The sequence below is a fragment of the Molothrus ater genome, chromosome Z, assembly GCF_012460135.2.
Source record: "Molothrus ater isolate BHLD 08-10-18 breed brown headed cowbird chromosome Z, BPBGC_Mater_1.1, whole genome shotgun sequence".
In the NCBI taxonomy this organism is placed as follows: Eukaryota; Metazoa; Chordata; class Aves; order Passeriformes; family Icteridae; genus Molothrus; species Molothrus ater.
Window position 1 is genome coordinate 68840803 of NC_050511.2, and position 12182 is coordinate 68852984.

The 12182-nt window shown below is 44.7% G+C and overlaps 1 protein-coding gene across 2 annotated transcripts in view; it reads right to left on the reverse strand.

Annotated features, from left to right (window-relative positions):
- The window catches only part of ATG10 (autophagy related 10), a 78841-nt gene that overhangs the window by 18853 nt on the left and 47806 nt on the right, over positions 1-12182 (reverse strand). For both annotated transcript variants that reach the window (XM_054517940.1, XM_036403497.2), the window contains exons 6-7: positions 455-552; positions 79-192 (exon numbers count right to left, since the gene is read on the reverse strand). In XM_054517940.1, coding sequence (XP_054373915.1) covers positions 79-192; positions 455-552 — 212 coding nt within the window. The remainder of the gene's footprint in view (positions 1-78; positions 193-454; positions 553-12182) is intronic.

Below are 12182 nucleotides of genomic sequence, written 5' to 3' on the forward strand. Positions count from 1 at the left end.
GAAATGGTTCTGCCATTATCCATCTGATCTTTGGAGCTGGAGGGTGGGAGAGGAAAGGATGATTTCCATTTCTCTTACCTTTCAGCCACAGCTGTGCTCTGCTCAGGAGCCAGTTTTGCATAACTCAAAGGCAGATTCAGGCCCACAACTGGGCCTACAGTACTGAGCCACAGTGTGATGTAATTTATGTGTCTAGGGAGAAAAAAAACACAAAAAAGCACCATAACTATATTATCCCAGCTTTTTCTGAATTACAGACTCAACAGTCACAAAACAACTTCAGATGGGGCTGTTCCTTCACTTTTCCTATCACAACTGTATTTTTAATATTCAGGCCTGAAGTGACAACACAGGAATCTTACTCTGCTGGCACTAAGGAAGCAGCTTTGTGCATTTCCACCCTGCAGCTGATTGGCTTTACCTGCACTGCAGAAAGCCCAGCATTGCCCCTCACCTGCGGTGCTCCTGTGAGCCTCTCAGCACAGCAGAGATGAATTCATTGGTTCGACAGGGGTGCAGGACAAAGAAAGGCTGCCCGAGGATGGGGTGCTCCTAAGAGGGAACAGAATTTGCTTTGTCATGGAAGGGAAAAACACAAAACTCATCACGTGCATCTGGAAAAGACCAGGCAACGAGCCCCTGATGCAACTTCTCTCACATCAGAATCTCAGCTCATATTGCTCTTCCTATCACAGTCATGACAAATTAAAATATATTGTATGTATTACACATCAATAATATATATTCTCCTCTGCTTAAAGGGAAATACGATCAGCAACCAGGCTACGCCACTATTTTAGTTAAAACAATAGTTAGTAACTATTAGTTAAATAGTAACTCAAGTTACTGTATCAGCATTAACTGGCTGTGGAGAGGCAAAGCTGCTGTGCAAAACACAGTTTGATCAAATGTAACACAGAAAACCCATTCCCCTCAGGAAAAAAGGTCTGCAACCACCCTGAGCCCTGGTGTCTTCTCAGGCTGGTGCTGGGAAACACACACGGAGAGGCAGCAAGAAGGGAGAAGGAAGTGCCCTCAAGGTGGCTTCAACTTCCACTTGGTGCTGAAAATGCTCTCATGAGGATCAATCCCTTTATGTCTAAGAGAACTTGAAAAAACTCCCAGAAGCTTCAGAATATACCAAAAAGGGTGTTCAGAAAGCTTTGTTTCACACTGCAAACAGATAACTTGCATAAGAATGCTACCATCTGCTGTTGTCAAAAGTGAATTGATGCAGTTTTTCTTTGAGAAAGAGTAATATTTTGAATTAAAACCCCCTTTTCATATTCTGCTCAAATTAACTTGGGCCTCCAAATAATTCCAGAAAATACATGGACTGTACCAATGGTACACCTTTAAGACAGCAAAAAAAAGTATATAGTTAATAATACTTACAAAACTATTATGCAAAGTAAAAAAAGAAAATTGTGCAAAAAATTTCAGCAAGCTTCACAAACTCTCAGAAAGAAGAGAGAAGTAACCTGGGTTTAAGTGACTCAGCTCCCTTAAAAAGGCATGAAGACAATTCCCAAAGCTGAATATTCAGCCTAAAGTTATTCACAACCATCCTGACCCCCAGTTTTTGATTTTGCCCTGCACTCCTTGCTACCACAAACCACTAGTGAGTGACACACGGAGGCCAGACTTGACTTAGTAAAACAGTTTATTATCTTTACATTCTACAACTGTCTTCTTTTAGTCCTTCTTCTTCTTACATGACAGCAGAGTGACATTGAAAATATTCCCAAACGCAGGAATTTCATGCTACTCTGGACAGGAATGTGTCACACACTCACAGGAAAATCACAGAAGTACAAGAAATCAAAAGAAATCCTGAGCCAAGAGCCATTAAGGAGCAGCCTTTAAAAAGGGAGAAGGCTGAGGTGGGGATGAGGAGCTTGTGGAGCATCAGGGAAAACACTGTGAGAGCATCAGCTCTGATTCAGTCAAATGCTCCCTTCCCAATCCTGTAGACAATGGCATCATCCTGTGAGGCTCTGATGTGCACTCAAGGTTAAATCACTGACACAGCAGCTCTGAGGAGGCAGCGTGGGGAAGCTGCCAATGAAAATGCAGGGGTTATCAAAGCCCTGGATGATTTCAGAATTGGTAATGGGCTACAGAGCCTCTCAGTGCCAGGCCCCCAGCCTGCCCTGGGAGACGGTGAGGTGCCTGTGGTGGGATGAACCCCAAGTCCTTCTCAAACACTGTCAGAAGGGTGAAAATGAAGGGAAGTTTGTGCTGCATCAGCTTCGTTAGCATTAGCTCACTGCCTGCTGCACTCACCTGGCAGAACGATGACACTCCACATGCACTGAAATATAATCCTGAGCAAAATAGGAGGGCAGCAATTCTACCCTTCATCTAGGCTGGTCCTGTGCCAGCTACACCAAAAATACACAGTCCTACTGGGACTTCATGAAGAAAAAGCCCAAAACAGTACAAACAATATGTAAGAATCATCCATTTCTTGTTTACAATTAATCTTTTTCCAGTCAGTCGGTGTGAGAGTTTCAAGTCAATTCCCACAAGCACTCGCTGGCGTTGCACTGCAAGAACCCATTTGCAGGCTGCCCACAACTCTTCTGGGCAGTAAGACTCTGACACACAGTTTATTTGAAATCAACAGCATTATTTCCTTGGATCTGTCTATGATTTTGGATCTATCCAGCTATGAGGCTGATTTACAGCAGCGCCTGTTCAGCACCACACGCTGGAATCCATCACACATCATCTGCATATCCCTCTGAGTCTGACCCAGCTGGGAGGGGGAAGGAATGCTTTCACAGCCAGGCACCAGCTCTGCTGAATTGGGAAGCTCAGAATGTTGCTTCATTTATTTGCTGTGGAAAGACCTCTCTCCCAGGTGATGCAGGAAAGATGTGTGAGGATGTTCTGTGCCTGCTGCTGTAGCTGCTGCCTCAACCTCTCCCATTAAAAAAAACCTGTGAGGGAGAGATGGATGCAAGACACAAAATGTTCCATGGGATAGACTGAAAATTAACCACAGAATGCAGGAATGGTTCGGGTTGGGAGGTGTCACAGATATTCTATGAAACATTCTTTTGACAGGATTTTTCTCCTGAGAAGCCTCAGAGGAAAAGAAAAACAATAATTATCTGCTGCTGTGGAATGCAACAGGTGCATCTTTGAGTGGTCCATGTGAGTTGTTTTTAATTAATGGCCAATCACAGGTCCAGCTGTGTTGGGACTCTGGTCAGCCACAAGATTTTATTATCATTCCTTTTCTTTCTTTGCTAGCCTTCTGATGAAACCCCTTTCTTCTATTCTTTTAGTACAGTTTTAGTATATCATTTTCTTTTAATATAATATATATCATAAAACAATAAATCAGCCTTCTGAAACATGGAGCCAAGATTCTCATCTCTTCCCTCATCCTGGGACCCCTGCAAACACCACCACAGGTAGGGGCCTTAAATCCCATCCCATCCAATCCAAGCCATGTCAGGGACACTTTCCACTGTCCCAGGGTCCAGCCTGGCCTTGGGCAGTGCCAGGGATGCAGGGGCAGCCCCAGCTGCTCTGGGAATTCCATCCCAGACCCTGCCCACCCTGCCAGGGAACAATTCCCAATTCCCAAGACCCCAGCCAGCCCTGCCCTCTGGCACTGGGAAGCTGCTCCCCACATCCCGACCCTGGTTTGCTCAGGAATGCCAGCCCAGGCTCTGGCAGCACAGCTCTGTTCACTGCCTGTGCAGGTCCAGGGCTGAGCAGGGAAATGTCACAGCACTGATCTGAGCAGTGGCAAAGACCGGGCAGTTCCCAAGCACAAGTATAATTAAGACTAAACCTCTGTCAGATTGGATTAAGTCATTTTATCACGCAGTCTCCATGTTGGATTTAAACCAAAAATAAACATTACTTCAGATAAGGGGTAATTGTCTGTAGGTTTCTGTACCGTGCTCTGCTGCTCTCCTCCCCAGCCAGCAGGAATTTTGTTGTCAGTACATCTCTTGTAACAGCACCATTTATTTTCCCTGTCATAACTGGAGCTCTTCCAGGGGTAATGGCTTCTATTTTCTCCAGTGCTACATTAAACTGCCTTCAAGCATCCATCACAACATTTATGGTCTCTCCATTGATGATAGTTCGGGGGATTTGTGCCTGAAACTGCCTCTTCCCCAACCTGGTTTGCATGATGTTGCTTTGCAAAAACAAATTCACACAGGGTTGTCAAAAAGTTCATGTAGGATCCTAACAGCAAGCACCACAGCCAGTGCCAATCAATTCCACACATTTTCCCAGCAGTCTCCAGGTCAGAAAAAGAAGGCAGAATTAATAAAACATGCCCCCCATAATCTCTTCCATTTAGGAAAAGGAAACAGTGATGCAATTAATAAAGAGGATAAACTTTTCCCCTTTTTTTCCAATTTCTGACCACATTTACTGAAACAAACAGCTGAGTTTAAGTAAAAATTCTTCACTCAAGATTATATAAGTAATTTATGTTCTTGAATTCATAGTCTATCTTCTTTTTTATTCCTTATTTTCAAATACATCAATAGTAACTTACTTGTTAATCTAATCCAACTCCACACATTTGGAAAGAGGGCAGGAAGATTTCTCTCTTCAGACTGACCCTGAGTCCCACAGCCAGAACAGCAACTGCATACATGGAACTTCAAACCTGTGCAACTTGGGGTCAAAGGGATTTTCCTCTAATAATGGAATTACTACAATGGAAAATCTATTACCATGGAATCACTATGCTGCAAGCACCACGTTAAGGAACTGTAATGACACAGGGAAGTTTTACAATCCTGACAGAAGGTGTAAATCACAGTCATAAAGCTGTTGGTAGCAGAATAATTGTACAGGGCTTCTCCATCCTACTGACTTAGGGTTATGCTGGATTTTGGGCAGGAATTGTTCCCTGGCAGGGTGGGCAGGCCCTGGCACAGGGTGCCCAGAGCAGCTGGGGCTGCCTCTGCATCCCTGGAAGTTGGTTGGACAGGGCTTGGAGCAGCCTGGGACAGCAGGAGGTGTCCCTGACCATGGGGATGAAGTTTCAGGTCCTTCCCAACCCAAACCAGTCTGGGATTCTGTCACCTGGACAGGTAAAATGTATTTACAGTCACTGACTTCAACTCTCAACCAGAAGCCGACTCATCCTGCTGGCATAACTGAGGCAAGCTTCCCGAGCTTTGCAACAAAACAAAACACAGAAACCCCACCAAACTCAAGAGCTGGAGGTGGAACAACCTGCCCTGCCTGTGACAGTGCTGAGGAATGACCTGGCAAGTGCCACTGGCACTGCTCTCCTGCCTTTCTCAGAAAATCAAAGCAGATCTGCATTGGCATAGAGCAGGGGGAAGCGTGACGGGACCCTGACAACACAGAGAAGCGCAAAGCAGCCCCCAGAAGCAGATTTCTGTGGTCACCGAGCCTTTGTGGGGGAGGCTGGTTTGATTTACACCCCAGCTCTCTGCAGGCAGCAGTTGCAGGTGCCCCCATGATTTAATGTCCCCGTTCCCGTGTGCTCCCAAAGACCCACAACCAAGTTCAGTGATGATTTTTTATTCACACCTTCACCACTTCCAACACCACGCAGCCAATCTAGCTGGATCCTGTCCTTCTTTCATCAAATACCAAGTCCCAGCTGAAAAGGCAATTAAATGGCTACGTTTTCCTGAGGAAAGCAGAGATGCTTTGGCAGATCCAGCAACACAGAAATACAAGGACACTTAACACAGCCAGAATTTCTCTGAGATGAACCACGCCTACCACTTTGCATCTGCTGCTTCAAATCCATCATGGATCCCAGCAAAGGTGCCTTCCAAACCAAACCATTCTGTGACTCTGTAATTCATATTTTATGCCCCAATTCTGCCTGATTCTGGAGTACTTACAGTTTTGAAGAGGTGGTGATTACCTTTTAAATTTTATAACTTTATTATTTTATTAAATGTTATTATTTTTTGCTTTAATTAATTTAATTAATTTAATTAAATAGCTAACAGAAAATTCCTGAAAGGCAGGAGAGGTAATGCAGGACAAGCAAAACACTAATCAAGAATAGCCAACAGTGCTGGTCCATAATTACATATTTTATATATGTATAATAAGGTTTGAATTATTAATTTCAAGAACAGGAGGGATCAAAGCAGTAGGTGACACTCAGGCATGTTTCTAAAGTTTAACAAGCTTCATTTAAGGCTTTAAAGCTTCTCACAAGCACGTAACTTATGCATTTAGGATTTTTCAAGAAAACTTTATACTTAAAAATTGGCAGGTCCATAGTTACATTGTCAAGAAATGGCATCTCAGCCATTTTCCTAAGAAAATAAACAGATGATTCTTCTTCCATGCTTGCCAAAAGTAGATTAATTCAGTTGTCACCATTTTAGTTATGTAGCATATAGTCTTAATTAATTACTATTTAAAATCTGTTCTTAAGTTATGAGATTCATCTAAGGTGCAAAACGGAACGATCCAACAAGCTGTGGAAGTATGGAAAAGACACTGGAGACAGATTTCCTACCCTGATTAAAAAATTATAAGGGAAAAAAAAACCCAAAAAACCCACAAAAAAATTATAAGGGGGGAAAAAAACCCAAAATACCCCAAACCCATGCTGGCATTTGAGAAAAGTGGCCTGAAAGGGTTCATCCCATAATCCCAGAGATTCCAGAGGATGCCCCAGCAGTGTTTCCTGCCTCCCCCAGGAGCACCTGGGACACCACACGCCTGGGCTCCCTCTGTGGTTCACTGCCCCTGCACTCCTCCAGCAGATCTGCACCCCGGGCACTGCAGGACTCACTCCTGCCAGGTAATTTTGCATCCATTTATGGACAAGTGGCCTCATGAATTTGTCTGAATGCTTTTGAACTGCTGACACCATCTGCTGTCACCACTCCAGAGCGCAGGTGCTTAGGTATAAACTGCTTCCTGTTAGCATAGATACCTAACTCCCATTTCAGTGGCACTTAAAATGCTTTTTTTAATTAATAAAGTTTAAAAAAATACGGTTTACAATGCCCTGTGGCCACTCCAGTGGCCTTTCAAATGGATCTGAGTGTGCCACATATGATACTCACTTCTTTCATACTGTGCAGCCAATGCTGTTGTGTAATTTAGGATTTTTCCGTAAGGGGGGAATGTTCAGTAGGCAGATTCATTCCAGAAGTGAATAGCCAGCAGTCAAGTGGAGGGAAGGCAGAACAGAACCCACCTCAGCTCAAGGATAAATGCCAGACCAGGCAGGGAAGGTGCTCTTACCACTTAAACCACAAATCTCTGCTTGGGAAGGTCTCTGGAAGCAGAGCCACTGCTAGATAAATTATCTCTAAATGCAATGCACAGCACTGAAACAGGTTTTTCCACAGAAGTAGAAAATAATCAAGAGAATCAATACTATTACACTGTAATTTGTTCGATTAATTACAAATCTGCATGGAAAATATTACGGAATCTTCATTTCAGAGTAACTCAAGTAACAATAGTACTGAGACTTGAAAGAATGTCCTGAATTATGCCCAAGAAACTGGCAGGGAATTCCATAGTGCTTTCATCTCTGCATGTAAATTGTTAGAGAATCCTAGAATGGTTTGGGTTGGAAGGAACTCAGACCCCATCCAGTGCCACCCCTGCCATGGCAGGGTCACCTCCCAGTGTCCCAGTGCCCAGCCTGGCCTTGGGCAGTGCCAGGGATGCAGGGGCAGCCCCAGCTGCTCTGGGCACCCTGTGCCAGGGCCTGCCCACCCTGCCAGGGAACAATTCCTCATTGCCAAGATCCCAGCCAGCCCTGCCCTCTGGCACTGGCAGCCATTGCCTGGCTGCTGTCCCTGCAGCCCTTGGCAATTGTCTGTGTCCATCTTTGCTGCAGCCCCTTCAGGCCCTGCCAGGCCACCCTGAGCTCAGGCCAAAGCTTCTCCTGCCCAGGTGAGCAATGGCAGCTGTGCCAGCCTTTGCTGCCGGCAGAGCTGCTCCATCCCTCTGCCCGTGCTGGAGCCTCCTCTGGCCCGGCTGCAGCAGCTCCAGCTCCTTGCTGGGCTGGCCCAGGGCTGGGGCAGCTCTGCAGGTGGGCTCTGACTGAGGGGCAGAGGGGCAGAATCCCCCCTGCCCTGCTGCCCACGCTGGGCTGGGCCCAGCACGGGGCTCTGGGCTCTGGGGCCAGCACGGGGCTCTGGGCTCCGGGCCCAGCACGGGGCTCTGGGCTCTGGGCTCTGGGGCCAGCACGGGGCTCTGGGCTCTGGGCCCAGCACGGGGCTCTGGGCTCTGGGCTCTGGGGCCAGCACGGGGCTCTGGGCTCTGGGCTCTGGGCTCTGGGCTCTGGGCCCAGCACGGGGCTCTGGGCCCAGCACGGGGCTCTGGGCTCCGGGCCCAGCACGGGGCTCTGGGCTCTGGGCTCCGGGCCCAGCACGGGGCTCTGGGCTCTGGGCTCTGGGCCCAGCACGGGGCTCTGGGCTCCGGGCCCAGCACGGGGCTCTGGGCTCTGGGCTCTGGGCTCTGGGCTCTGGGCCCAGCACGGGGCTCTGGGCTTTGGGCTCCGGGCCCAGCACGGGGCTCTGGGCTTTGGACTCTGGGCCCAGCACAGGCTTTGGGGTCCCAGCCAAGCACAGGCTTTGGGGTTCCAGGGCTGCTCCCTCTGCTCAGCCCAGCCTGTGCTGGTGCCTGGGACTGCCCTGACCTGGGCCCTGTTGACCCCATGGTGCCACCTCTTGTCCCTGGTCTCCACCTGGACATCGACTCACTGACCCCAAGTGCCCCAGTGTGACTACTCAGCCCCATCCCTCACCCACCCAGGGGTTCATCCACCAAACCCATGTCTCTCCAACTCAAAGACAAGGATGTCACGTCAGACAGTGTCAAACGCCTTACACAAGTCCTGGTAGATGCCACCAGCTGCACATCTGTCAGCTGCTTATCCATTAAACTTCTGTATTTACTCTATATTTAGTATTAGTTCATTTAGTCTTCTCCCTCTATTAAATTAGTTGAACTAGATTATTGTCCATGAAGTCTTATGGGGAAAAGCATGACCAAACTGTAGGGCAGCTGAACATTAATAATCAGTGGCTAAATTAATAATCAGTTCTACAATAAAACCTCCTTGGTAGCTTGTACAATACTATAGCTTGAAACCCCAGGAGTTCAACACATCGTAGAAGGTTTTAGTGGGAAATAAATACCAACCCAGCTTTGCCATCCTCATACCTTCCCCCTGTCAAATAGCTTTCCAGTCTGTACTGGTAAGACTCCCTTTTCTCAGGAAGTTGTACTAATAATTTTCCAAAAATATTAGCAGGGGATCCATAGCAACTGTTGATGCAACTCAAATTCGTTAAGAGCGATCCTAGCAACCTTCTGTTAAGAAATACTGTATACAGCCACCCCCACTTAGCAAAATCCCACAATATGGCAAGAAAGATTTGTGTGTCTAAGAATAGATACCTTACCACATTTTTCAAAATGACTGAGCCGTAATGATTTAAATCCTCCCCATCACATTTTCAGCAAGATGTGCCTCTACAACACTATATCAATGTGTTCTGTTCAGAGTTTTGACTCTTTCTCCTTTTTTAAATCACACTATTAACATCCCTGACATTTTAGAAATAATGTTTATTGATTTTCCTGTTAACACTGCTATAAATTAAGTGATGTAATGGACAGGATTATTGAGGTACTATAAAGAATGTGTCCTCCAGATTCCTAACTCCTGGCTGAAAAAGACTCTGGATTAACTCAGAAATAGGTGAAGTTCTGTGTTGTGATTTCCATAGTTTAGGTTTGGTTGAATACTTTTGATATGACAGAAAGGACATATTAAAACTACCTGCTAATGATCAAATGACAGAAGAAAACCACCTCATTTAGATGAAACTGAGAAATGAATGGTTGAGAAAAAACAGATGCAAAATTCCTGACCACTCACTACTCAGAAATGTAGGATATAGTCAGTATCAGAATGGTCTGAGTTACTTAATCTGCAGCAACAGTAAATGGCTAAACCAGGAAAATGCTGATTTATTGCTGGCAAATCCAGAACCAAGGTGCCACACATGAAATGTGTCCCCTCCCATGCCTGGGAGCACTTTGGTAGCAGAAGTAATTGCATCTGAACAGTGTTTGTTAAAAGGGAAGGGAGTCGTGTATGGACACATGTGCTCCCCAGCTTCCAGAGCCCTTTGGAATCCTGACTCACAGATTAATTTTTTCAGACTATTTCTGCAGGATCTTCAAGTCACCAAGTTTTGTTCTTGTTTTATGGGTTAGTTTTTCAGCCCCTGAGCCTCCTGCAATAATGCAATTCGATTTCTACCCTTGGATGTTTGGTTTTACATTCCATCACCACTAAGCATTGATTAAGCCTTAGCACATATTCTTGATTGTGTTTACGACTTTGTTTCCTCAGGGGAAGGTCAGCCTTTATGACAACATCACTCTGTTAAAAACAAAACTGCTGCTGATGCTACAGACTGTGATCAGCTTCATTCATCAGCTTACAAAATTCTCTTGCTAGTTTGCTTCCACGCAGGAAAAAAATTAATGGAGGGCATGGATTAGCAGAAGTAACAAAAATCAAAAATGGACTTGGGCACCTGTGTTCTTGAATTAACTACATCAATACTCAGTTTCATCATAGTCTTAGAAACATATTTGTCAGAGTGTTGTCTCTCCCCCCGTTGAAGTCCTTCTGCTTTGTCTACACTTTTATAAATATCCATCAGGGCAAAAAAGTTACAAAGATTCAGTAGTGCCTTCACCCATTTTTTTTTTCAATCCCTTATTCCACTATTATTACATTTCAGAAGGTGCTCGAGAAATCAGTGGGCCTCAGTTTACCTCCGAGTAGATGACTGTATCCATCACTCCAGCATCATTCCACGCTCTGTGGAAAATACCTGGATGTGAAGGCTACACCAGTGTCCTGGATCTTGATGGAGGCACTTCCAAACAGGTGTGAAGCCCTCAGCCACAGGAGGATTTAAATTCATGCCCTGACAATGCCTACCCCATACCCATCCTAGCAATAAAAGCCTTTCAGTCTTGCATTTCCGACTCCACGGAGAACACCCAACCAGGGCCACATGGCCTGAAGTTCTGGCTATAACCACAGAGTCACCCTCTGCTGCTTCACATCTCCCACCCATCTTCAGAGAGGTTTCCAAAATGATAAAACGTCAAATGCAGCCTCTACAAATTAACTCAGGATTAGTTATCTGTTGTTTGTTTGGTTTTTTTTAATTCCTGGTTCTTACACCACACACTACCATGTGACAATATATGTTCTCGTTCATATTTGGGAAGATTCCTCCCCATTTGTCTCATTTCTGTTCTCCACTCTCCATTCTTGTTTTTTTTTTAACTTCTTTCCTGTTCTTGTGTACTTTTATTCTCTCAATTCGCCTCACCATTTAGTATTTGACCATGGCACTTTTGGGCTGCTGCCTTCTTAAATGGGACATTACACCTGCTATTTATTATTTTTATTACACACAAAGGGCCAAATAAGTTTGAGCTGTTTAGGCAGTACCACTATGTACTTGTGTATGCTATCTTATAAATAACTACTATAAATATTATACATCATACATATAATATATGTTTATATGGTATTTAAATTACTAATATAAATAAATAATACTAAAAAGCACCCATCAAGTTACAAGTAAACAATTCAGGAGATGGGGCTGCAGTATCTGTAATTCCAGTTCTGAATCCTCCTAAAAAGAAGCTGAAAATCACAGTTGGCAACATTTCTGGAAGGCAACACTAATCCATAAATACTCCTTAATTTTCCTGTCATTGCAGAATTAAGCCACTTCCAGCTCACACAGATCCTACCAGGTGTGCTAAATTGATGTCATTATAAGTCATCAGGAAATACCCACAGAGACCTGTAGCAACATTTGGAAGTTTTGTTAAACAGCTGTGTGTTCTAATTGATTTGTATTATTTAAAACAGCTAAAGCAAGTTATCGCCGGATGTAGAGAAGGGATGACTGAAGACCCCAGGGAGATTTAACTCACAAGAAAGCCAATCACAGGAACTTCATCTGAGCATTTTAAGATTATTACTAGAGGAAGTGCAATTAAATCATCACCATTTATCAATTATCATTATAAAATACTATGCAACCTTATCATGTTAATTTATTTATGAGAAGGTAACTAGTTGACTTCTGCTTTTTGCAGTAATCTAGTCAGGAAAAATA